Source organism: Oryzias latipes, chromosome 11 (assembly GCF_053564925.1).
Source record: "Oryzias latipes strain Hd-rR chromosome 11, Olatipes_Hd-rR_3.1".
Lineage (NCBI taxonomy): Eukaryota > Metazoa > Chordata > Actinopteri > Beloniformes > Adrianichthyidae > Oryzias > Oryzias latipes.
The window spans coordinates 20299998-20327242 of record NC_136247.1 but is presented as its reverse complement, the minus strand read 5'-3'; the positions used below and the strand labels follow the sequence as shown (position 1 = coordinate 20327242).

At 40.1% G+C, this 27245-nt stretch overlaps 2 protein-coding genes across 3 annotated transcripts; one reads left to right on the top strand and one right to left on the bottom strand.

Annotated features, from left to right (window-relative positions):
- Positions 1 to 4654: 4654 nt before the first annotated feature.
- On the top strand, positions 4655 to 12878 carry ccn4a (cellular communication network factor 4a). Its single transcript, XM_004073810.5, has 5 exons — positions 4655 to 4891; positions 7042 to 7330; positions 9943 to 10197; positions 12160 to 12353; positions 12424 to 12878. Exons 1-5 carry the CDS (start codon positions 4844 to 4846, stop codon positions 12721 to 12723), a joined length of 1086 nt encoding a protein of 361 aa, XP_004073858.1. The 5' UTR covers positions 4655 to 4843; the 3' UTR covers positions 12724 to 12878.
- A 143-nt stretch (positions 12879 to 13021) lies between these two features.
- Positions 13022 to 27001, bottom strand: ndrg1a (N-myc downstream regulated 1a). 2 transcript variants are annotated; one of them, XM_004073808.4, is made up of 16 exons: positions 26840 to 27001; positions 22930 to 23005; positions 22135 to 22170; positions 20381 to 20486; positions 18650 to 18770; positions 18323 to 18385; positions 18160 to 18220; positions 17460 to 17546; positions 17281 to 17337; positions 17101 to 17201; positions 16971 to 17027; positions 16822 to 16873; positions 15870 to 15917; positions 15483 to 15518; positions 15123 to 15174; positions 13022 to 14453 (listed from the first exon to the last, which is right to left on the bottom strand). In XM_004073808.4, the coding sequence occupies exons 2-16, from the start codon at positions 22984 to 22986 to the stop codon at positions 14203 to 14205; spliced, it is 1185 nt and encodes a 394-aa protein (XP_004073856.1). In that variant the 5' UTR covers positions 22987 to 23005; positions 26840 to 27001; the 3' UTR covers positions 13022 to 14202. The 2 variants fall into 2 exon arrangements, with proteins under 2 accessions (XP_004073856.1, XP_004073857.1); XM_004073809.5 differs by lacking the exons at positions 22135 to 22170; positions 22930 to 23005; positions 26840 to 27001 and adding an exon at positions 20702 to 21018.
- Between the last annotated feature and the right edge of the window lie 244 nt (positions 27002 to 27245).

Here is a 27245-nt window from a genome sequence, read left to right as displayed (position 1 = left end):
GAGAAAAAAACTCGTAAATTTACGAGATTAAAGTGGAAGTGAGCATGCAGAGCAGCAGGTGAACGCCGCGCAGCAACAGATCAGACCGACTAAACTTAGTTGAACAGGTGAGCTGAATGTTTATTGATAACGTTCCAAATATCTGGAAACTCATTTGTTTGATTTATGATTTATTAAAGTTTTATTTATTGGTGGGTGGTTTGCAGGATCTCTGCAGCCTGTGGACGAAGACATCGGTATCCCTGCAGATGTCCACTTCCATCCTTTCTGCCTCCACCAAAGACCAGGGGCCTCATTTATAAAACTTTGCGTAGGATTTGCGTCAGAAGTGGCGTACGGATGAAACATAGGACGTGCGTACGCACAGAAATATTCGGAGTTATAAAACCGTGCGCACGCACATACTACGCATCTTTCCCTTAATAAATCACAACCAATTCTAAATGCAACGCAGCTTTTGCGGCCTCATGACACGCCCATATTTGCCCATAAATAGTCCGTGAAACGCCCACAAATGAATATTCATTGATTGCGAAACCATGCCAAACACGGAGAGAAAATCAAAAAAACGTAACTTCACTCAATGTGAAGTAGAAGTTATCGTTGGCGAGGTGGAAAAGAGGAGAATAATGTTGTTTGGAGGGCACAGTGTGGGCATTACTAATGCCGAAAAGGCACGTGGCCGGCGCCGTAAATGCTGTAGCCTCAACCTCGGACCGTGGCCGAAATAAAAAAGAAAAGGTCGGACATCAAAGTCAAGGCAAAAAAACGTCTAGCGCTGAACCCCCCCCCCCCCCCCCCCCCCCCAACACACACACACAAACACCCGGGGGGGGGGGGGGGGGGGGGGGACACCGACGCGCCAGATGAACCCGGTGACACACCCCCAAAAGCCCGCAGAGGAAGTCGGAACCGGCTCATAAGCCACTCGTCCTCGTTTGCCAGCAAGTCTTCTTGCTGTCTAAAGATGCGTTCACTCCGAATTCTTCCATTTGCCACATCTTCTAATAGCGCAAGATCAGCCATTGTGCGTCATTATTCATTGTGATGGGGCATTTTATTTCCCTCCATTTAATTACATCTGACAAGCTACAGATGTCGGTAATAATCGGCGTGGAAATGGGAAATTGATCAGCTCAAATGTAATTTCTTGTAACTTTCTGAATGGTCGAGACATACGCCATACATTGTTTTATCAAAAATAAAACAAACTAAAGGCATATGCATGAATACCATAATTCCGTACCTTATGAAGAAATGTTTTACTATGAAAACAACTTTCCCCAGTGGACAATTAATGCATCTCTCTCTATCTATCCATCTGTCTGTCTAATTGCACCTATATCTGCTCCACCAGACGGACACATTGACGGGAATATCAGTTTTGTACATTATTTCGTTCTGTTAACTATATTATTTATGAGGATGAATTGCACAACATGCCAATATTGCAGAACATATTTCACTTTTCTTTTTGCAAATATGTGTTCATTTGAATTTCTGTTGTAATTTTCGTTTGATTTTTTTTAATTTGTTTCACTGCTGATCGGTCCAACGGGTGTTGGTGTAGCTGTTAATTGTAAGACTTGCTTTGTGAAGTCCTCATGTTAATTCTGAGAGGCAGTATGGTCTGCAATGCAGTTTCACGTGTTTCTTCCATCTGCCGACGGTGTCGCCGTTTCTCATTTCACCCGTTTTTGTGCGTACGCCTGGGTCAGAGCTTGCGTGAAGGACCGCACATTTTCCCGTCAAGTTTGCTTTTTATAAATCTCAACTATTGCGTAGAGAGTGGCGTACGCCTTCTTTTGTGCGTACGCAACGTTTATAAATGAGGCCCCAGATCTCTACGTCTGTGTGACGCTTCCGTCTGAGGAGGATCACTTTTTTGGCATTTTCAACGTTCTAATGCTAATATAACAGACTATTTTCATTCATCTTTATTGTTTTATGCTGAAACGGGACACTTCATCTGGAGGAGTGGGCGTATGTAACACTGTCTACTTCCGCATTGGTGTTCGGATGACAGGTTCACTTCAGGTTATGTGAATGAAAAGGAAAATATAGTAGCGGTGCTCTTCACCAAACGTAGGCCTGCACAATATACCGCAAATTTATCGTTATCGCAAAATCCAGCTCTGCAATATGCATATCGCAAAAGACGGAAAATATTGCAATAAATCGTAAACTTTAAATGTGCTAAAACAATCTTATGTCAGCTTGAACCGTTTAACGAATCAAATGAGTTCCTTTATGCATTTGACAAATCGGATGGAGGCCTATTATGTTAGATGTTTGTCACCTATGTCGACGAGTGACATTTGGAGTATAATTCTTTAACTGTTGCAATGTAATGGGAATGGTTATTTGGTTATTTTGCTATTTGTTTATATACCGCAAATTATATCGTTATCGCAATTTTAATCTCTAATATCGCACATCGCGGGTTTTCCTCATATCGTGCAGCCCTAACCAAACGTGTCTCTGAGTTCCTTATTTTACATATGAAACTCCGCTTTACCGACACTGAACCCCGGAAAGCCGCTACAATGACAATAATCTGATTTTGAGTCGCCAAAAGGTTCAGAATATCTTTGTTTTAAACTTATAATAATCCTGAAATAAAGCTTCACAAAAGGCTCAGATAAACAGACAACTTCTGTGATTTTCTCCTTGTTAATCTACGACTTTTTTCTCGCAAATTTACGAGATTTTAAATCGTAAATTTATGAGATAAAAAAATCGTAAATTTACTACTTTTTATCTCCTTAATTTACGAGATAAAATCTGGTAATTTTACTTCTTACTTCGACTGAGTTTTTGGTGACCCTAAAACGTCGTAATAAATAAACCGAGTTACCAAAAAAAAAAAAAGTTAGGAACCATTATTGTAATTTATACCATGGTCCGGTTGAATACTCGATTCTGATTGGCTGCTGGGTATGCGTTAAAACCTGATAACCGCACGGTGAAAAAAGAAGTTCCGGTCGGCTAGCTTAAATGATTTGTATCACTGCGCCGGCTTCTGTAAAACAACCTTTTGCTTCATCATCTGGGCAAAAACAAGCGGTAAGCGATTAACTTTCCCTCTGAATTGATGCTTTATTCAACCCATCGGGACGATCAGCATATATATATCGCCGAATCTTGACTGCAGCGGTGGTGCTGCACGACCCTCCGCTTCGCGTCGGACGGTTCAGGCTTCCACGGCGTGCGTTAAAAAGTAGTAACCGCACACTTCGTCGGCCATTAACCCTTACATATATTTGCATACAAACCTGAATGTTTTGTTCAAGATTACAAGTTAACACTTTTTATACCATGGTCCGGGTGAATACTCGATTCTGATTGGCTGCTGGGTGTGCATTAAAAAGTGATATACCACAGGATAACCGAACGGTGAAAAAAGAAGTTACGGTCACCTAGCTTAAATGTTTTGTATGACTGCGCCGGCTTCTTTAAAACAACCTTTTGCTTCATCATCTGGACAAAAGAAAGCGGTAAGAGATGAACTTTCTGTCTGAACTGATGCTTTATTCAACCCATCGGAACGATCAGCATATATACATATCGCTTTATATCGCCGAATCTGGACTGCAGCGGTGGTGCAGCGCGACGCAAACTATTTGTTATGCCGCACCACGTAACAAATAGTTCGCTTTTAGTGAGAAAAGCGATCCAAATTGGATAAAAAACAAGAATTTAGGACTAAAAACGGGTTACTATTTATTTCTTTTGTAAGTGACCATGGTATAAGCGGGTTAATGGCCTTCAAAGTATGCATAATCAATTTTTAACGCGCTTCGTGTCGGACGGTTCAGGCTTCCACGGCGTGCGTTAAAAAGTGATAATGCATACTTTGAAGGCCATTAACCCTTACATAATGAAGACATACATGAAGCATTAGTCAAGCATTAGCTGAGCATGTGCGAATAGTTATTAAATGGTAAAAAAAAAAACATTTAAATGTTTATACATCCAAGTGTTTAGACGTGTACTGTAACTGTGTTAATAAATGACCTATATCGACTTTTGTTTTTTTAAGGATAGGGCAAAATTTGTCATGTATATCTGTTGGAAAAAACACTTTTTTTTAATAGTTGAGAAAAGCCTTTGCTAAATACTCGGTTTCTGAATTTACCATGTACGGTGGCCGACAGGGCTCACTCTACATACAAAAGAAACAATGCAACGGCATTAGTGCAATAATATTTACCTATAGTTAACTCAAATATATATATATTTTTAGCTGTCCAGTTAAGGTATTTTTCACAAGATATTTCACAAATATGATGAAATAAATTAGGTGCAAATTTGTACCTAATTTATTTATGTCAATAAAAAAAAGATACATCTATTTTAAAGCATGATGTTGTGTTATTGTTCAGTTTGTGCGTTTTTAAAAGCTAGTTTAAGTTGTTGTTTTTTCGTTTTGTTGTTGTTGTTTCTTTTCTGCACCCTTCTCTCAGGATCAGTGGGACCTTCTGCACCCCTCTGCTCCCAGAACTAGTCTAGCGTGGGCATCGACGTGTGTTTACGTTTTAAAAATGGACGAGCAAAACGAATGTGAGGAAGAAAACCCACCAGTTGATATTCCTGACACGCCCTGACCACGGAGGCCGTCCACGCGAGGAGGGGGAGGAGGAGGAGGAGGATCAGGCGAACGTGGAGCGAAGACAAATCGGAGAAAGTGTCAGAGAAACAACAGGGTTCAGCCGTGCAGAGCTTTCTTTTGGTGGGGATGACAGAGACGACACGAGGATGTAGAGCACCTGCGGTGAGCAGCGAGTTGCGGGATTCGTGGCTTTGATTCCGGTTTAGATGCGTGAGCAGCTCCGCGCCAGTGATGAGGGCGCTGCTTTTGTGGATTCTGACAGCAGCTGGGATTCAACAGGTGAGCAGTGAGGAGACGTTTTTCTGTCTTTTGACGTGCAGGTTAATTGTTGTTGTTTTTTAACATTAGATGATGTTATTACAAAATAAAAGCCTTTTTTTCCTGTGATAAAATAAAAAAAAAAATAATGCAACAATATTATGAATCAGTGACTTAAATATAACGTTTTCTTCCTATGTTGAAACAATTGTGTAACTTTAGTTAGAAATTTAGTGTAACATGCCCAAACACATCCAGTAAAAAGTGAACACAATTGACAACATTTTTTTACACCTCCAATGTAATTTCAGGCTGTCATCTGAAATTTGTTTGAGGTCAGAGCCACCTTGTGGTGGGTTGGGGAAGTGCATCCTAAGCGTCTAAAAATCTGTTCAGCTTTTACTGGATTGTTTTTATTTATTTATTTATTTGTTATTGTTTTGTATAACAATATTTGCATATTTAATATTTGAATTTTAAAAAGCTATCAAAAACATCAATAATATATAAATATGTATCTATACATACATATATCAAACTTAGCATATATAGTCATGTAATGATTGGAAAACAGACATTTACATGGAAGTATTTCCATTATATATACTCTTAGTCATAAATAGACCTATTAGCTCTTATGCATACAGAACATGACATATGGGAACCATTAAATATTAATTTTGTCAAAAGGAGATTAATTTATTGCTTGAATAATAACAACAAAAATAATACATTTATTTAAGCACTTATTCAGTTTTAACAGTTACAATCATTTGTACAATAAAAACACAACCTTAATAGGTTTAAAAAATTATCTTTATGTATTTTAACTCTTTAAATCAACTTAGTTTCATGTTATCCCTTTAGTCTTGTGTGAATTTACTGACACAGTGAAAATATTTCTTAGTTACCAATATAAACAAAGACACTGCAACTATATGATTAACCTGGAGACACCTGAATTTATTTCCAACTATGAAAATTACTTATGTTTTTGTTTTACATAGATGCTAAATTAAGGTATGTTTGTAGCAAAGTGGTTTGATCCATATTTACATCAATAGTCTTCTGGGGGTTCAGCCCTGGTTCAGTTTTTGTTAACTGCATGGGACACCGCCTCTCCTGTAAGATCTGCTGTGTCAAGTTTTGCAAACCCGAGGATTTAAGTAGATCAGAAGTTAGCTTGTAAGGTTTTTCTCAGGCAGCATGATTTTGGAGAGGTGACTCAGTGGCTCGGCTGTGATTGAAACACATTTGACAACATTAACTTTGGACAACACTCAGGATTCTTCTCGGGGTTACTCTAATTTCACGGAAGTTCCAGAAAATGACTCGGGACTCTCAGAGCTTAACATGGTTACGATTTCTCACAATTTTATTGCTGATAAGGGCTTCATGCTAGTGTGCGTTCATGCGTAACCTTTACGGAGCTAAAGCTTCCTGTTGCTGTAAGTTTACAGGTCAAGCTATAAATGGTGTAGTTTCTTGTTCAAGCACTGATGAAATCATGAAAAAAAAGTTTTTGTTGGTGTTGTTTTTTTTGTTTTTGTTTTTAATAATGACATTCCAGGTCAGAGTTACTAATAAGAAATCAAGATTATAATGGAACAGGTGAACAGACCTTCTCCAATCATCTTTTCATCTTTAGTTAAAGCATTACCAGTTTTCTTTTAATTAGGATTTTGCTGTTTTTAGCCAAAATTCAAAAAAACCTTTGTTGTTTTCTGGAACATAGCTCCTGTGGAGCTGCAAAAGGTTATCAGAAAATCATCTCTTAGTTGTGGGTGGGACCGTTGGCGCAGAGCAAGTCCGGCCCCACTTCCCTTCCCCGTTGCTGAGTGCTTTCTGTTTACCCACTAGCTTACAGCCCCTCACACCCCCACCCTAACATTAGTGGACCAACAAAATATGGCGAAGGATTTTGGAGCTATCCAGCTGTTCTTGTAATTTTTCTTTATATATGTGCTTCAGCATCAGAAAAATCCCACAAAAACATGTTTAAGACACCAAAACATAATTTGTTATCAGAGTGGATGTTTAATGTTTTTCTTAAGGAAAAGGTAAAGCAGCAAAAAAAAAAAAAAAACTTCATTGTCCCTCATATATCAACTTTCAGATGTTGAAATCTTTTTTAATAGATTTGTTTTACTCAGTTCTTCTTCTCTCCTCAGGCCTACGCCCTGAATTCCACTGCAATGCCCCTCTCCACAGCCTTCACCCCACCACCCACAGACGCTTATAACCGCACACAGTACTGTAAGTGGCCCTGTGAGTGTCCAGAGGTCCCTCCCAAGTGTCCACCAGGCGTGAGCCTCCTCACAGATGGCTGCGAGTGCTGCAAGGCCTGCGCCCGACAGGTAGGCGAGGTCTGCAATGAGGCCGACACCTGCGACTACCACAAGGGGCTGTACTGTGACTACAGCTCAGACAAGCCGAGGTACGAAAAGGGAGTGTGTGCATGTAAGTGTCACTCATCCAAACAAAACACCTGCTTTTGCACAACAGAATTATAGATTTGCTAAACTGATGATATTGGGGTGTGTCATCGACTGAATATAGTGGAAGTGATTCGATCAGACCTGAGGTCTGGGTTCAAACATTTCTTGTTAAAATCATGTAAAAACAGCAAAATCAAATTATAAAACTAAGTGTGAATTTGCAAAAAAAAAAAAAAAGTGTTTTAATTTTTTGAAAACTGATGTGATTTGATTAAAGCAAATAGTATGTTTTAAGAGTTGGTCCAAAGCAAATTGGACATATTTGATCAGTATCAATATAGAATATTATATTAAATTATCTATTACATAATAAGCAATAGAATATAAAAGAGTATGTTAAAAGTTAAAGTAAGGGCGCAAGTAAGTAATACGCAAAGTACAAAGTACAGTAGTAAGTTGTTAATGATAAAGACCTACTAGAGTCTTTAAGATGTCCTTTCCACCATTTTTCAAATAAACTATACAAGCTGAACTTTGTTTTTCCTCGTTTTTAGTAAAACTATATTTCTAGTTTGTAATTTTTTTTTTCATTCTGCTTTTGACTAGCATCTGCTCTTGGTTATTTGCTTTTTATATTTTTTTCCACTTTTAGTAAAAATACACCAACCTTTTTGTGAATTAACCAAACATTAATGCTTAAATTGATTTTAAAAAATGTAATCTAACTTCAAATTTTAAGGCTGATTAATTAAATTAAAACAATATTTTGGTATGGTAATTTTCAAAGTAATTTTTTTAGCCACTGACATTGAATGAGTCATTTAAAAATGCATTTGAAAAAGAGCTTCTTTGTGACATAGAAATTACACTGGGCGGGTCACAAGCTCCCTGCTCTGCTCCATTCCGATACATCCACTTACAGAAAATAGATCTGTGTACGTCTTATTTTTCCTCGTCTGAGCTGGAATCTGGATCTAAACTGTACGGCTGGGTAGCTCCACTATTGCTCGCCATCACACCCCCAACCTAACATTGTCAGTTGCACTGACAATGTTAGGTTGGGGGTGTGAGGGCCTGAAAGCTAGTGGGAGAGCCTGTAACCAAAGGGATGACAGGAAGTGGGGCGGGGTTTGCTGTGCACCAACAGTTCCGCACAAAACTCAAAGTTAAATTTCTAATGAACTCCTGCTGCTCTGCAGAAACTATGTCCTAGAAAACAACACTTTTTTTTTTTTTTTTTTACTAAAAACAGCATAATCTAAAATAGAAGACCACTGGGAACACTTTTACTATAGATTAAAAGATAATCAGTGTGGGTTTTTAAACATTTATATTAGCTTTGCCATCCATCTACCCTACACCAGCTACTATTGGGTGAAGGCGAAGTAAACCCTGAACAGTTCACTACTCCATTGCTGGATCATTTTGGCATTGTATTCATGTTAATTATTTTCTATGACCAAACCCAAATCCTAATCCTGATTGAGTTTGTCATGTGATCTTTACTTTTTGTCAAAACATCATTACACATCTCAGTTGGATCAACAGTACAACAAGGAACAAGGAAAGTCCTTTTAGAAGTTTTTAGTATTAACATTTTTTATTGTTATTTTGAGAAAAACAAACAGAAAAAACAAAAAAAAAACATAAAATAAATAAATGAATAAAATAAAAACAAGAACATTTCCAGCACAACAAAGTCACAGCACGGAGGCAACACATCAGCTAGTTACATACAACTAGTACATTACATAGATTATGTCATGGTGAACCTAGTCATCATTAGTTCAATCAGAGGACAACATTTGGACTGCCTTTATAAAGAATGTTGACTAGATCACCAGGAAGATGATCAAGCCTCCATAATTTATAAAAAGCATCAGAGTTGCCCTTTAAGAGGGCACTGAGGCGTTCCATAGGAAGAACTTTGAATGCGTCTCTGTACCACTGTGTGACAGAAGGAGGTTGTTCCTGAATCCACTGCAGCAGTATGCATCGTCTCGCCAGGTGTAAAAACTTCTGTAATAAAACCTTCTCCTGACCAGATAGAGGTGGTCTCTCCACTGACACGCCAAGAAGAAATAACGCCGGGTTCAGAAGAATTGTTTTGTGAAAAATACAACTGACTTCGGTTACAATATTTTTCCAGAATCTAATGATCAAAGGACATTGCCAGATGCAAATCAAATCAAATCAAATCAACCTTTATTTATATAGCACTTTTTCGACAACAGATGTCACTCAAAGTGCTGATGCAGTGATAGTATGTTCCTAAACCAGTTTCACATTTTATACAAAGAGGGGAACATTGAGGATTAAATCTATGCAGAAGCTGTGGAGTGTATTGAAGTCTGTGCAGAATTCTATATTGATTTTCTCTAAGTCTGTTGCAGGTGAATACTGTCTTGGCAGATACAAAAGCTTAAGACCATGTTTTACTACTGAGCTCCACTCCCAAATCCTGGCTCCAAAGAATCCTAGTTCCTCCAGTTGAGAGGGAGAAGTTTTTAGCTAAACCGCAAAAAGTAACCTTCATGATTGTTGTTTATGTTGCTTTACAATTTCAGTTCTACTGCTTTTAATAGCTGCCATATTTATTCCCCAATTCATCAACTTGTTGATCACCTCTGTCAGATATGGTGGGAACAGGCTGTGAGCACAATGGTGTGATCTACCGTAATGGGCAGAGCTTCCAGCCCAGCTGCAAATACCAGTGCGTGTGCGTGAACGGTGCCATTGGCTGCGTGGCGCTGTGCTCCGAGTCCCAGCCTCCTCGAGTGTGGTGCCAAAACCCACGGCGCATCAAAGTCCGGGGGCAGTGCTGCGAAAAGTGGATCTGTGACGAGCCCAGAAGGGGGCGCAAGGCCGCACCGCGACATGCAGTGGAGGGTAAACACACATTTTTATACCTCTGTAAGGTCTTTAGACAGCTAGATTAAAAACAGGAACTTGGAGATGTCACAATTAAAGTCAAGTAGAGCTTGATTTATTGCTTGAAAAGGAGTGGGAAGAAGCAAGCAATAAAAAAATCGACATAGAATTTGTAGAGGAGCTGTCTGGGTAACATCTAATGACCAGCTGTGTGAGATGTAATGCAAACAAAGAAAAGGTACATGACATCATGAGAGAGAGAAAAATCTTAACTTTTCAAAACTTTCAACGGTTCTTCCCAGAAGTCTGTAGTTTCATCTGCAGTTGCCAGATGCAGTTTCATCTCTAGAGGTGAAGCCGAAGCAGCTGGGTTTGATTGATGTCCTGGCAAAAGTAGCTGTGTGAGGTCGTTTTCCTCCAGCAGCATTATGAAGTGTGTGTGTGCGCACAGTGGCAGACAGATCCTTTTCCGTGGAAGCCCTGACACTGTTTTTGAGCCACATCCAGTTTCCAGTCATTTAGTGCACCATTGCCGTGGCAACAGGACAGACAGGACATCGCTGTGTTGCATAAGGATCCAGACTGAGGAGCACACATAGTTTAATGGTTTGGATTGGAAACAGATGAAGGGCAAAAGGTCAGTGTTTTTCTATCAATTGGAAATGTAGGAGCAATGGAAATGAGACAAAGGAAAACCAAGACAGGAGAGTTTAAGAAAAAGAAAAATTATTTCAATTGATATGATTTCAATGAACTTATTTGTATAAAAGGTGCAGAAAATACGTTTTTGTTCAATGACAAAGATTCACTTCAATTATTTTTTATGTAAACTGGTTGGCAATAACAGAGGGCAAATGTTATGGTAGATCTTCTCCAGGTTTACACACACTGTTGCTGCTATTTTGGTCCATCCCTCCATGCAGATCTTCTCAAGAGCTGTGATGTTTTGTGGCTGTTGTTGGGCAACTCAGACTTTAAACTCCCTTACATAAGTTGTTTTTTTTTCAGGACAGGTCAACCGTCATCCTCTAGAGCCACCATTCTTTCTGTTTTTCAAATCTTCCTGGACTCTTTGATGCTGACTATCTAAATTATGTGTGTTCAGTCATTCAGGATCTGGAATCATTTAAGTCAGTAATCAGCAGTAAGCTGGTCATGGAGAACTGGAAACAGGCAAAGTAATGGCTCCTGATGGATTGGGGTTTAGAAACTGGCTTGGTCAGTCAAGAACCTTGAAATCATTTTTAACTCTTGAACTATCTTAGATGACCCCACCCTTACATTGACGTGTTCTCCCTACCATGACAAAGGTGGATAAAGGTGGAAAGATTTCATGTAATCCATGGACACCAGTGAAGATCACAAATCATTGAAGAAAAAAGGTTCAGCGCACTGTCTAGTGGGTCTAGATGACCCAACTCCCAATGTTAAAGTGCCTAGGATAGCACAAGGGTTAAGTAGCAACTCTTTCGTTGCCCTGGTGATGTGTTTGGGATCACTGTCATGCGGGAAGATCCAGCCTAATTTCACCCTCAATGCTTTCCCTGATGGGAGGAGGCTTTTGAACAAAATCTATCCATAGATGGCCCTATTTATCCTTTCCAAACATAGGTCAGTCCCCTGTCCCTTTTTAACGCTTGTGCTATCTTAGATGACCCCACCCTGACATTGACGCGTTCTCCCTACCATGACAAAGGTGGAAAGATTTCATGTAATCCATGGACACAAGTGAAGATCACAAATCATTGAAGAAAAAAGGTTCAGTGCACTGTTTAGTGGGTCTAGATGACCCAACTCCCAATGTGATCTTCACTGGTGTCCATGGATTACATGAAATCCTCTCCACCTTTGTCATGGTAGGGAGAACATGTCAATGCAAGGGTGGGGTTATTTTGACCCCACAAGATAGCACAAGAGCTAAGTTATTTAGTCTTACTAACAATAATAACAATAGCAATTTCTCCATTTGCACTGATTCAGCTCTGCCAGCCAAGAACAGGAGCTGGGACAATAACTGCATCTCCCAGACTACCTCATGGAGCCCCTGCTCTAAGACCTGCGGCCGCGGCCTCTCTTTGAGGATCTCCAACGCCAACGACCAGTGCCAGATGGTCAAGGAGTCTCGCCTCTGCAACCTGCGGCCATGTGAGGTTGACATCACCAATCACATCAAGGTATTTGCATGGTCTATACAAACGAAGTCTCAGTAATTCCTCCCAGATGGAAACAGCTTTCTTTCTTTAGCCGGGAAAAAAATGCTTGAACATCTACAGAGAAGACCAACCCCTGAACCTTACGCTCTCCGGCTGCACCAGCAAGAAGCAATATAGGCCCAAATACTGCGGCGTCTGCACGGATGAACGATGCTGCATCCCTTACAAATCCAAAACCATCGATGTGGAGTTCGAGTGTCCCAATGGGGCTGGATTCACGTGGAAGATGATGTGGATCCAGGCCTGTTTTTGCAACCTAAGCTGCAGAAATCCCAACGACATCTTTGCTGAGCTGGAGAATTACTACGGTTACCCAGAGGTTATAGACTAACGAGAAGTCAAATTGTGCCGTTTTCTATTTGGTTTGACATTTTTCCTATTGGAAAAACATGTAAATATGAAACGAATGTCTCCAAAATGAATGAATGAGGCATAAGATTATAACTGCCTCATGAAAAAAAAATTAAATGTTTGTGTCTAAACTAATTTTTTCAGGCATCTTGTTTTGCTTTTTAATACCAAAAGGTCACTTTTGCTGCATTTCCAAACTTCCCAGATGATGCTGCTTGACATTTTTACCAAAATATCAGATTTTTGTAAACAAGTATGCAATAATCACAGCATATGAATCTGTTACAGGTTTTTATTGTTTTATTTTTAAATAAATACAAATGTATGCCTTTTTTATGCATTTCTACACTATTAGATGGTTTGTGCATTGCATCTTTACAAAGCTGTGAGTCTTCTATAAAAGTAGAACGTTGCTGTAGTGCAATTAAAATAGTGGAGTAAAATATGTCCGGTTACGTTCTAGGGCTAATCCTCATGTTAGCATGTGGACTTCCTGTCTCTTTACTCACCCCACAAATCCACAACCATAAAGGAGCGTCACATTTTGAAAAGTGAACAATTCCATGGCACTTTTTTTTTGTTCCATTTCACTTCATTGCAATGGGAAAAAACAAACAACTGAAGCTTTACCAAGATTTATCAATAAAACATAACATGCAAAAGCTTTGAATTTATCTTGGGGCATAATCAGATTAATTAAAGCATATATCAACTGTGGAATGTTATTTTTAAATTGATCACTTGTCTCCCCGACATCTTTGTTTTACATCACTGTTGAAAAATGAGAATATAAAATGATAATTGGCAAAAAAACAAAAAAAAAAATTAATTTTGAGTATTTACAGGATTTTTTTTATTATTCTGTCACTTAATTTGCAAAGTTCCAGAAAAATTGTCAAGCTACATAGCCATGTGTAGTTATTCCATTCATCTGCTTCCCTATCCCATCACCCTGAATCTACAAGTCAGCTCCCAAACACATTTATGATACAGAAAAGAAAAAGTTCAAATGATCTGACAATTACAGTAAGGGAAATAAGACATTTACAGAGATTAAAGAAAGCTGTCTCAATAAGAGTGGATAAAGAAAAATAGAATGAGAAAATGCTGAAATGATTCTCTATACATGAGATACATACGATGATGAACTATAAGCCACAGCTTTCTTGAACATTCTCCACATCAGTGTCCTGAACGGCTGCATTGCCTCTAATTGCACTCGAGCTTTAAGAAACAGACGTTTGAACCCCTGAACGAACAACGTCAACCCTAACCCATGTCAAGACGGGCTTTTAAGGGAATCCCAGCTGAGCTGAGAGGTCACCAGGGATTGTGCGCTATTGGTATTTCCGACTGTCTAATCTAAAGTGTTTCTATGTGTGTGTGAGTGAATTAGAGGCAGCGCAGGACAAATGAAAGGACCTCAAGTAGTTCTTCTGTCGGGCGAGCGGCGGATCACTTAACAGGACACTTCAGTGGACTTAGGCACTGCCTGGTCCATGTTGTTGGTGGCCGTGCCGTCAGCAGAGCCGTCGGCGTGAGCGCGGGCGTCAGCCGTGTGGCTGCGGCTGCGGTTGCCCTCATTGGTGTGCGAGCGGGAGCGGTTTCCCTCGTGGGTGTGGGAACGCGAGCGGTTGCCCTCGAAAGAAGTGATGCTGGAGCCAGAGGCGGTACGAGAGCGAGCCAGGCGGGTCATGCTGGCAGAAGGCACTGAGGGAAGGGGGACAATTCAATCAACTTCCAGCAGCAGTGAGTGAAAGCAACAGATTACTTTTTGTATTGACTGGATTATTTTTTACCAACCGTTTTTAAACACATATTGTGCCGCTGCAACAACTAGCTCATCTTGCATTTTGAAATTACTTCAACCACATTATTTAAAGACCCACTATGAAGAAATGAGTGTTTTTCGTGCTTTTTCACATGTTCTTAATAGATGGAGGACAGGTGGAAATAAAATTGGAATCTGGATCTAAACTGTACGGCTGGATAGCTCCAATATGGCGGAAATGCACCTGTAATGTTTGGCTGGGGATGTGTGGGGCTGTAAGCTAGTGGGAGAGTGTGTAAACGGATGGGTGATATGAAGCAGGGGTGGGCTTTTTTTGGCACAGAATTTTTGATGAACTACTGATGCTCTGCAGAAATTATGTCTTAGGAAACAAGTTGTTTTTTTTTTTATTTGGCTAAAAATTTGCATAATCGCAAGTAAAAAAAAAGGACAATTGGCCTGCATAGTAAAGTTTCTATTCCCACCACAGGGTGGCAGAACACTATTAGAATCAAGTTAATATTGCATTAGGTTATTTGAAGTTCATAGTGCTTTGGAAATCTTGCAAAATTTGGAATAAAAAAACCAAACTTTTTTTGAGTACTTACTGTATCCCATGCCCTGAATGAAGTACTTGAAGGCTTCTGTCAGTTTGCCAGGCTGCACAGAGAATAGAACAGATGCAATCAGACTTCTGTTAAACGGATTTCCTTACCATTTTTTTTTTAACATCGATGTTCCTTTTCTCATCCTGCAAACAGCTTACTACCTAGATGCAACAGCTGCTATGAGCAGGTGCTTCTCAGGATTACAACCTGATGACTGTGGCCCACGTCTGTTTCTACTTAATGCTCTTAAGTGCCACCTTCTTACGCTATTCACACTTCCAACCTGAATAACTGTCCCGATTATCAGGCTGCATCAAGGCCACCCTGCAGAATTAATGTCACAGTCTCAGATATACACACCTGGTCGACTTGGGGCATGCCACCGCAATCAGCCATCTGGAGACATAAAAAACAGGGCACAGAAGTTAACTATTGCCGTTGCCACAGTAACAGAGACATGGCATTGTTCTGCATGTAAAATGCACCACTTGAACGCCTTGTCCTTGCCGAGCAAAGATCTGTGCATATAAACTGAGGAGTTAAAGACAACTAATACTTCCCCTCTGCCGGACAAAAAAGTTTGCAAAAAAGTGGGACAGTTGGTGAACATTACACAGACGCTGGTTAATAAGTCACCAGGTAAATGCTGAACTGCTGGAAACTTATCAGTTCAAGAGTTTCCATCAAGGCCATTTCGTTTAAAAGGAGAGTGCGGGTAGGATCTGCAGGGTTGTGTGGGGGACTCACCTTAAGCAGAGTGGCCTTTGTTGGGTCCAGCTTGGTGTTGCACTCGACCTGTGGGTAAATAATTAAAACTAACTTTAGTAAATTATTTAGTAAAATGTCAAACTAGTGGTTAAAATTCATAAACACTTCCAAGAATGTTGTAAGAATTAAAGTTTCTCCAAAATGTCAAAAAAAACAACAACAAATTTTTGTTTTTTCCTTGCTAATGCATTTGAAACGCTTGCTTTTTTGCATGTAATCTTGCTTATTTCCCAGGCTTTAACACAGAAGACTCGTGCATGGAAAGCAGTGCAACTTAACCCTACACAACCAGTTGTATCATACTTGAGAAATACATTTTTGAGACCCCCATCCTATTCTGTGATCCAAACTTTCCTTAAAAAGCCATTGTAATGGACTTGGTCCATGATTTCTGCCCTGTACTTCATCCTCATTCCACTAGGGGCAGTAGAAGGGCTTTTCTGATGATTTCACAATGGCTGCTTCCATTAAATCTCAAAATCACTTTTGGCAGGAAAGGTTTAGCAAATTTTACACATTTTATGGTGAAAATAACACAATTATTGTTCATTTTTAAATGACCATTTACTGGATTAAGAAAAAGTCCAAATTTGTTGACAATAATTATTTATAATAGATACGCCCTGTTAAAAATGTGTGGATCAAATTTGAAATAGTAGGTAAATAAGGTGTTTCCTGAATACTCATAATATTTTAAACTAACGTTGTGAGCAAAAACATACAAACGTATAACAATTGATACAATCTATATGTCACTAACAAAATGATATTGCATTTTTTGTCAAAGAGTTTAAAAATCATCTTGATTCCAAAAGAAAAAAAAAATTTTGACAATTATTTAATGTATTGGGCTTTACAAGGTTAAAGGGAGGGTATGTGGTGGTAATAGCTTTAGAAGGTTTCAGTAGCTGTTTTAAACACATGGACTCACCACAGCATCCACTGCTGGAGAACTATCACCAACCACCAGCAGAGAAGGACACCTAAATGCAAAAAAAAAACCACAAAAATAACAATCAGTTGCTGATCCATCAGTAGACATTCTGTATTTTGTTTCAGAGCGAGGTGGGAGGAACTTACTTCAGGGTTCTTACATTGCTTCCAGGAACAGGCCGCTCAATTTCCAGATCTCTCCGGCTGAAAAGACAATTCCATCAGCATGAACTAACAATCTAATAAAGTTGTAGTGTTTTTTTTGTGCAACACTCACCTTTCATAGGCCTTAACAAAAAGATGCAGGTTAAACTGGTTCATATCGATGATATGGTTGCGATATCTCGCGATTAAATCAGGGTTGTGATTGATCTCCTCCTGCAGATACAGAAAACAAAAAAGTATAAAAACCAGAAATGTTCACCTTTTAGACTTCATAAACCTGCCGAAATTATACCTTTCCAAATAGGTGAGTGATCACCAAGTCAGTCATGGCATTGGTCCAGCCGCTGATCTAAAGTTAAACAAGTTCGATTTAGTCTCAGATTTGCGAGTGAGCTCAAAGAAAAGAATGGTTTTCCTGTCAAGAATGATACATATGGGGCCGAGCTGCTAAAATGAGCATGAAAAGTTCACCTTGTGTGCAGCCCAGTCCATCCATCCTTCAGCACAAGGGTTAATGTTGATTAACACCAGGCCTTCCACCATGCTTGGAGAGTTCAGCTAAAAATTAAAAATAAAACTATAAAAATGGAGTTCAGTACAATTTAACAAGTCTAGAAAATAAAAACCTAGATATGCACCCAAAAAAAGGGTCAAACAGAGAGGAATTCTGTGGCATGACCACTAATGTTTTCTTTTTCTTTTGTCAAACAAATTACTTTTTTTTTCTCCAGCTTAGAAGTTTTGCACAAACCATTGTGCAGTCCCTGTCGTTCCATAACTGCAGTCTTTCTAAAATTAAAATAAATTCAAAAAAGGCGGATAAAGAAAAATGTTTTTCCACTTCCTGATATTTTTCAAAATAAATTTCTTAAGAAATACTGATGTTTAAAAGGAGATTTGTTTTCTCACAGGTGTTCAGCTGAAACACAAGGAGAGCTGAAGGGAAAACTTCCTTCATCAAGGAGTTAAAAGTTGAACCAACAATGTGAGACTTCCTATTGAGAACCGTGTTGATCTGCTACATTCTTCAGGCCTTTATGGCTCAGCAGGCTCCAGCAATAAGCACGATTTTGTTGCCAAAATAAGCCAACCATTTTAGCTGGTACTGCTAATCCAGGATTGATGAAAACTGGTAATTAAGTGGGATCGATAGAGCTAGGTGTCGGCTTACAGCAAATCTGGCCAGGATGTAGGCTCCGGCTCCAATTCCCATTCCAACCACACTCTTCAGTCTGCAGGCCAGAAAGAGCAGGGGAGGCTGTTAAATTAACCAGCTAGAAGAGATCCTATGAATTACGGAAGGTGGTTAACAAGAAAACTAAAACTCAACGTACCCAAAGTGCTTCAGCACCAGCGGGAGAGTCTCGGATAACTGGTCCATTGATGGATACTCATATCTGAAAGAATTCAAAGTTAAAAACATTTTTGTGGGCCAGGCTTCATCAAAGACATATTGTTCTTTATCACAGTTTCCTTTATGATGCTATGGGCGCATAACCACAGGACAAAGTCCCATCATCAGAGCATAAGATTAGGCTGCCTGAGATAACACCTGCCCCAGCAACACACTTGTTAAATTGGGTTGTGCCAAGTACATCCGCAGTGATCGTTTGACCCCACTGCTTGTTCACAGGTGGATGCTGTGTTTTAGCTGAACTCACCCCGTGGAGAAAGTGTTTGCCCCTTCGTGTTGCCCCGGTGCATCAACATGACACACTGCAAAGTGCTGCATGATTTCTGACATATCTTCATGGTTGAAGAGCGAATCCCAACAGGTTTTATCTACAAGGAGATCAAAGAAAGGAAAGCCTTTAGCTACACTGCTCACTGTCAAACTTTGGTTTCTTATAAGACATTAATCATGCTTGTGAACTTGGTGTCGTTTTTTGGAGTATAAGTCGTGTGTTTTTTATGCATAATTTGGCCTGACTTATAATCAGGTGGGACTTGTATGCGATTTAAAAATAGTAAAAAGGCTCGTGTTCGTTCATTTTCCTCTAACAGTTGCTAGAGTGCACTGTCGGTGTGGGCTTCAGTATTTGCTACTGTAAGTAATGCAGAAGAAGAAGCGCTACGTTCACACCGACCATGTGATGTGCATTCTTGAACGTGCGTTTAGCCCAAAGTGTTCACAGCAGAGAAGGGCTTCTTCTTCCTTTTCTAATGTTGATCAGCGCATGTCCGCCACCTACAGTTGTTAGGGCGAATCCGAAATCTACCCCTACTCGTTCGGCTTCTCCCTACCCCTCCAATTGTAAGGGCATTTGGAGGGATAGGGATGTTTTAGCATGACTTTTCAAAGTTACAAAACTGATGTTGTGCATTTTCTGAGCGCTAGCCACACTGCACTAACATGGATAACCAGTCACTATTGATGACGTCATCGCGTGGGAGTGAGGTCTGGATTAGATGACCCCTTTTTTCTATAACTTGGATTGAATGGCTGAATATACGGTTAGGGAGAAGCTGTAGGGGAAGAATTTGGATTCGACCGTAGAGTCTTGGTGTGAAATGTCAAAGTGGATCAAATCTGTTGAATCTTGCTCCAGCCTCATTCTTTCACAGCTCTATTTCGATATATAAAAGACTTTGTGTCATATAATGCCAACTGGGTACAAACCACAATTATGAATTCCTCCATGATCAATTTTCCAACGGTCGGCACTTCGGTGAATTATAAGAACGCCATCCATCCACTTGTAACTACCAAATCCGAGTCCCTAGTTTAACTTTTAATCAGTTGATGCAGGATTTGTATGTAGAGTCCAAAAAGGGTCGTAGAGGCTTGCGTAGCAATGCGAGAACATGTTAAGTTTGATCGCGGAAGCCCGCAACACACAGCTACACAGACTTTTCTTTGAAAGTTGTCACTTGAATGAGCGTTGCCGATGGGAACGTAGCTTTATGCCAGGCTTGGCAGAATTGTTCCACAGCAACACAGAGGATGAGGAATTCAATAGATTTAGTGGTTTAAAGTGACGGAGATCAGTTGATCTGTTAGCATGTTCTCTATGTTTTGGTTGTCTAAAGAGTTGTTTGTATGTTGTGCTAATAAACACAAATCCTTCCATGTTTATTAAATTAAATACTTTTAAACAGTAGTAAAGCGTGCAGATATTCAATCTATTCGTTTTATTTATTCTGTTATCGTGATGTCTTTCAAAATAAAAATGTCCATTCTTGTTCACATATTTTGTTCAATGGATTTCTCCTAAAAGTGTGACTTATACTCCAGAGCGACTTATTGTCCAAAACAATACGGTGGCTAGATTTTCAGTTACAGCCCTTCTAAGGTTGTCCTACCACTTATTACAGGTGCTTAAAACTGTGCAGGCTGTAGATACAACCGATGTTTGACGCCGATGGCACCAGACGAGGGAGTTAAGACTTACGGTTAAGTCCAATGTCATGGTAGGTGAGGATGACCGGCCTCTCCGATTTGGGAACCCCCTTCATTGTGCAGTGAATTCTCCCATAAGGAGTCTCCACATCATGCTCCTGTAGGTTATAAAGAAGAAGAAAAAAAAATTTAAATCCTAAAGAAGAAAATCTAAACTACAGTTTTGCTAGAACTTGCGTTTAAGAAGACATTGCATCCAAACGTCAGAATATAAATCTACTTTTTTTCCACCATCAAGAAATCCAACTTTCTACAGAAGCTGCAGTTCAGAAAAATCATCATAACACGTAAATAAATCCAATAATTTACTCACGCTGACTTCAATCTCAGCTACAATCATTTCCACGTCAGAATCCTCCAGAACCATGTTTGCAGGAGAGAAGCTAGGCACCACTCACTACTGAAAACTGTCCGACTTGTAGAACCGAGGCTCTGTAAGGCTTTGTAATTATGCAGCTCTGTGGCGAGAGCTGCATTTTATACCCCCCATGCTTACTGGACGACTTAAGCCCTCCAGACTCCCATGGTGCCTTGCAGGCCGTTCAAAACAAGCTAATTCTAGATGAATACATCCTTAAATTGGATCAGCCGGTGTCAAGCAGGGAGGCATCAGCTACTGGATTGACGTGATGAGCACAGGCGCATGCTCACAGAAGAGCAACACTGGAGCCATTATTTAGCAACAGGAAGGAAAGACCCGACTGAAAAATCAAATGCAGACCACCATGGCAGAATCAAGTTATTTTTCACCAAATTAAAAAATACATACTTCTTTAAAAATGATTTGGTGGAAGGAAACTCTTCTATTAACACACTTTGCAGGACACACTCAGGCACGTACACCACGCACGACAGATAATCTCACAACGTGTGCGTCTATACGTTCATGCCCATTAATGATGCTGGGAGCAGCAAAACACCTCAGAAATTTACCAAATAACCACATTTTGTCAACTTTAAATCTTGTTCTGGAGAAGCTCAAATTTCTGCAACCAAATAGTATCAATGCAGGCCAGTAAGGGGATTTTACACCCCCCCCCCCCCCCCCCCCCCCTTTCAGGGCCTCCCTGGGAAGGTTGGCCTATTTTGGTCAGGTGTCGAGGGTCAAGCTGGAGTCGCCAAGAATGTGATGACTGCGCGTTCAGCTGATGAAACAAGGACCAAAGAAAAGGTCCCTTCTAATTCTGGAGAAAAGACCAACTATGACCAGGATTAGGTCATGCCTGACGCTCACCTGCAGGCGGATTGTACATTAATCCATAAGAATCCGGGGACTTCAATCAATTTTCACAAAGCTTTTTTTGCAAACATCCCCACTGCAGTAGAGGTGCAAACTGTAGTTGGAACAAACTAAAAAAAAAAGAAACCACCAGCCAGAGCAGATGACCTGTGACCTCTCAGACTTATAGCCCGAAGCAACACAAAAACAACAACTAGGAAAATTCTCTTTTACCTTTTCAGATTAGGACATCATCTCCATACCCACCTTAAACACAATTAGATTCTGCAGCGCAAGTGGGGCGTTAGTGGGGGAGCGTCTTTAAAGAAAATGTATTACAAAACGAGTTCTAGGAATCAACTAAATGTACCCTCATTTCTGCCCTAAAGACAAAACGTACTCCAGATGAATCCAAAGCAGTGAGAGAATTCTGTTTGCCAAACTGGTGACAAGATGATTAAATGAGAAAAATCTATACTATCACATAAAAGCACGGCGAGTGGAGCTTTGTGGTTTTGAAAGCATACCTTGACAACAAGCTGCTGCACAGCTTCTCTCAGGCCCTAAATGGAGAAAACAAAAGTGATGAAAGCAGAAATAAAATCCGATAACATACAACCAATCAATATTTTAAAGACCCATTTTGATGAAAATGATGTTTTTGGTGTTTTTAACATGTTGTTTGGGCATTTTTCTAATGAGAGAGGAAATATATAAAGAAAATTAAGCTTAAAATTGCATTTCTGGGCATTTCTTTATTCGAAATGATCATATTTGCTACAAAAAAAATACACTGGGTGGGCACCAAGCTCCATCTTCTGAGGTCTCAGCAATGGGGAGGGGAAGGGGGGGTGGGGTTGCTCTGTGCCAACAGTCCCACCCACAAGTCAGAGGTGAATTTCTAATGAAGTCCTGCCCCTCTGCAAATAACTATGCCCTTTAAAACAACACAGATTTTTGATTTGAGCAAGAAATGGCATCATTATAAAAGATCAATCAAAAGACAATCAGAGTGGGACTTTAATGACCTAATGCTGTCATTAAGTTTACCAGTAATAATTGTAACTGAACAAGTTAGGCCAAATAATCAGACTGTAGATTAAAATTTTTTTTTTCTTTTACAGAAAGCAATTCTTTGATGACTCCTAAAATGTTACAGAAAAACTGTGTGCAGCAGATTGACCACGCCCACAATGACCAGTAGTGTGCAGAGTGCATCTAAAAATATTAGTATGCAAAGACAAGCAAGCCAATTCTTTGTGCTTAACTGTTTTCTGAGGCACAAACGTGTTGTTGTTTTCCAAAAAAGTGCTCCAACTTACTGGAAGTTCCCTGTCGACCAGCAGGGGTTTGGACTCGACAACCTGGATATCGTCCATTTTCAGTGAGCTTCAGAGCCTGGGAGTGAAAGAGAGAACAGTTTAACCTAAAGGTCAGGAAATAAAGCTGAATTTTAAAACAAAGCAGGATAAAAAAAAATGGGTTATTGAAATCAATTAAATATTAAGCTTTAAAGACAAGAACTTAAGTGACTTTTAATTTTTTCTTCTTCTCAGATTTCCAACTTCACAGTTAAACCGATAAAAAAGAACCCAAAAACTCTCTCATTTTGATCCTGTGGGAGTTTTCCACAGACGTGCAAAGACTTGTTGAAATCTGTGACAACACAGACTCATAGCTACATCCCTGAAGCGCCCCCATAAGGAGAGAAGATACAAAACCTGCCAGAGAGGGTGCAACCCCCCCCCCCCCCCACCCACCCACCCACCCACCACACACACACACACACACACACACTAACACACAGGGAAGCAGTTAGGAAAATTGGAAACCTAACCCAAGGCTCTCCAACTCCTCTGGGAAAAACATTATCTTTCACTGCCTTAAAGACCATAATCAGACAATATAACGGAATCTAATCAGAACAGAAAAGAATATGCTGAGGCCTGCACAATAAATCACAAATGTATCGTTGTCGCGATATCAATCTGTGGAATATGCATATCGCAAAAGCCTGCGAAAATTGCAATTAATGGTTACCTTAAATGTGCAAAAACTGGCAGCTTGAAGTATTTAGCTAATCAAATAAATCCCTTTATGCATTTGACCAATTGGATAGAGCCTTTTTGTGTTAGATGTTCACCTCTTAAGTAGGGGAAGGTTATATGGAGGGTAATTTAAGTTATGTTGACTCTTATTTAAATTAAACTGTTGTAGTGAATTGGAAAAGATGTTTTGGCTGTTTTGCTATTTGCTCATGTATCGCCAGTTTTATCATCATCACAATACTGATCATTAGTTTTCCTCATATCGTGCAGCCCTAATGCTGAGTAACACAAACAAATGCCCATCTCTGAACATCACTCTGCTGAGGAAGACCTTGAAGATGGTGACTGGGAATGCTAATCAAATTAGCCAGTTAAGAGAGCCTCTTTGTTTGCTGCCATAGTGGCCCCAAAGCCAGAAGCTTGACCTCCTCTCTCTGCAGCTGAAGAGGAGATTGACCAAAACACACATCAGTATACACAGGGAGCAGCCAACGCCATGGTTCCCAGTAAAACATCCCAGCTTCTTATTCAGATGCTGCTTTCCTCCCTTTTTCCAATGTCTTGATTTCTGCCTGGGTGCCATCGCCATGTTTGTATTTCCAAGGTAACACAATGTCTTCGGCGCCATCGTTGGATCCCTCATCAGTCTCTGTCCGCCTCAAAATGGCTTAGAGCTTACCAGAGCAGGAAGTCATTCATGAAAGGCCAAATCCAGTTGTCTGGCCAAATATGCCATCATCAACACACACAAACACACTTCTCTGATGGAGTCCAGCACCAGCTAGATCTGACAACGGGGGCAGAGGAAGAGGAGTACAACGGCTTCATTTGTCCACACAAAAGCAAGGTCACTGTGAAGCTACGGACACACACCGCGCATGTGACGCACCGGTGTCCACACTGGACAAGCAGGGAGGGGCTTCTTCTTTTTCTACTGCTTACTAGCACATGCCCGCCGCCACCTACTGTTGGAAGAGGCTTGATGCAGAAATGTCAAAGAATCTGGTTCATCTTGCTCAAGGCCTTTCCTCTCTCAGTTCTATTGCAATTTATGAGACACTTGGTGTCCTATAATTCCAGCCGGGCACAAACAAGAAATATTCATTTCTCCTTCATGATCTATTTTGAAACAGTTGTCACGTATGGATGGCGTGACAACTGTGACAACATCCATACTGACTATGGTCACGTATGGATGGCGTCCATCCATACGTGACCAAATCCAAGTCCCTGATCGGTCAAAGTTCAACATGGTTTAACTTTGCAGTGGTTTTGTACGCAGAGCCCAAAAAAAACGTCTTAAAAATGTGAATAGATACACACAAACGCTGGATTTTTGCATGCAGAAACCCAAAACACCTGTTTATATAGACCTTTTATTAGAAGACAAATGCAGGGGTTTTGTTTAAAGGCATCAGAGATGAAGCCCCCACACTTAACCACGTTTACAGTCAAGTAAGACCTTCCAAAGTTTCAGATTTGGCGAGTCAGCAGGTATTGCCTTGCTCTGCGCTGTTGTTGCCACCTGTAAGCACATTGGCAGATGACTCAGATGTAGGTCACCTGTTGTTTACACCCTACTGCTCGCTGTGCTGAGCTTGTGTTTCACCTGGCTGTGAGGAAAACAGAAATGGGGCGTTAAGACTTTCAAACCCACTAAACTTCAGGCTGATGCAGCAGACAACAAAAAGCTGAACGGCAGAATCTAAAAGTCACCAATATTGTCAAGTTTCTGCAGGGTATCATGTGTCCCTGCTGCAGCAAGGAATTTCCTTTCAACTTTCTTCAGTGATCGCAGAGGTCACTGACAACAGGCGGATATTGTTCATAAGCAAGTCAAAGAAGGTCTTTCATGCTGATCTCTTATTGGAACTTGGGGGTGGAGATTCTTTTCAAGGGGAAAAAAAATAAAAAAGTTACTGAAACAGCTTTGTTCCAGCAGAAGTGATACTATGTTGTGCAATCATAAACAAGGAAAGAACCAGAAAGCTTGTTTGAGATGATCTGCAATGGGGTGTCAAATGCAAATAGCAAGAGCGTGAATTACATTTTAAAAAGTAACCCGACTTGTGCAAGTTTTTTGAAATTTTAGTTTTACTGCCTAGAAAAAAAAAAGATGAGGAAAACACTGTCATTTTTGAGGCTGCATACCACATTACAGATAGTTTTCCAGTGCTAATCCAGATAGATGTCATGGTGACTATGCATAATCCTTGTCGTTACAAAACTACACGAGCTCAAACTGTTAGCTGGAACATGAGCATATGCAGATTAAATTTAAGACAATTGCCGGGAGTACGAAGCCCGGCCCTGGTTCTCTGATTTGCAACCCCACAGCCTTGCTGCATCCATCTGCAGAAACAATGATTGCTTCTCTAATCTTTAGAAACTCGTTTAATCTGTCAAATCCCTGGTTCTGAAATAACAGCACAGTAGCCCGCTGGATTAAGCTGCCAAAGACCTACATTTTCATGCAAAATATAGATATATCTGCATATATGTATACATTTATGTTTGTGGCTCTTTGCTCCATCAGTATGTAAGGGGAGGGTTAAGGAGGCCACAAGGGGCTGCAGAAACAAAATAAATGTGGAAATGTGGGGGGGATCATGCATGCTTACTCAAGCAGCAGCTGTTGTTTATTGTGACATGAATCTTCCTGAGTCACTACAACACACTGTGATCAGCTTGTTAAATAACATGAAATCCAAATGGAAACATGAAATGCTGAGTAAAACTACTTTTTTATTAAAAAAATAAAATTAAATTAAAAAAGACTAATGTTTTTATTGTGAATATATCATGTGGAAAATTTTGGAAAATAATTTGGAATTTTCAGGAACATTTCCAGACCATATCAGAGATGTAAAAGTTTTTTTCTCCAACACGTGTAGTAGAGTCCCTCTGCAGCATATTTGCGCACCTTCGCTCCGGAAAGGCTGCGCATTGCTGTTTTTGACATGCATTTCCTAAATCCTCTGCAAAAGCATGCAATTGCTACAAATCAAATCAGTTTTAAATAGAAATGAGTAGGTAAAAAAAAAGGTTTTTTCACCTATAATTTGAATTTTTTGGGGGCATTTTAAATACCTAACTCCTCCCTAATAACAACGTGCTGGAACATGCTGCGCGGAAAGGAGAGAAAAACAAATAGAAATAAGTTGATTTTAGGCCAAATACTCACCTTTGGTCTTCGACTGCTGCTTGTCTTGAGTTCTACACGCTTTAAAAACCTTACAGCTCTTTTTAATCAGTCTAAGCTTTTCTGTGAAAAGTCTGCAGAGACAGATCTCTTTGTTTATCATGCGTTGCGCCAGGCGGATGTGTGAGGGAACTTTATAAAGGCTGGGAGGGGGCAGCCCGGCCCCCTTTGCGCCTCTGCCCTCACCATTGGACGACAGCAGCTGCGCATCGCTGCGTTTTCCAGAGGTTTCATGAAGGGAAAGAGGGAAATCAGCACGTCCACACTTTCAAGACACAAAACAAAAAACTTTTGACAACAGGAAGCTTTTTTTTTAAAGAAATTTGCATCAAGGTTCACTGGTATCTATTTCCGATGTTCTATTTACTCTAAATATTTGACAAATATA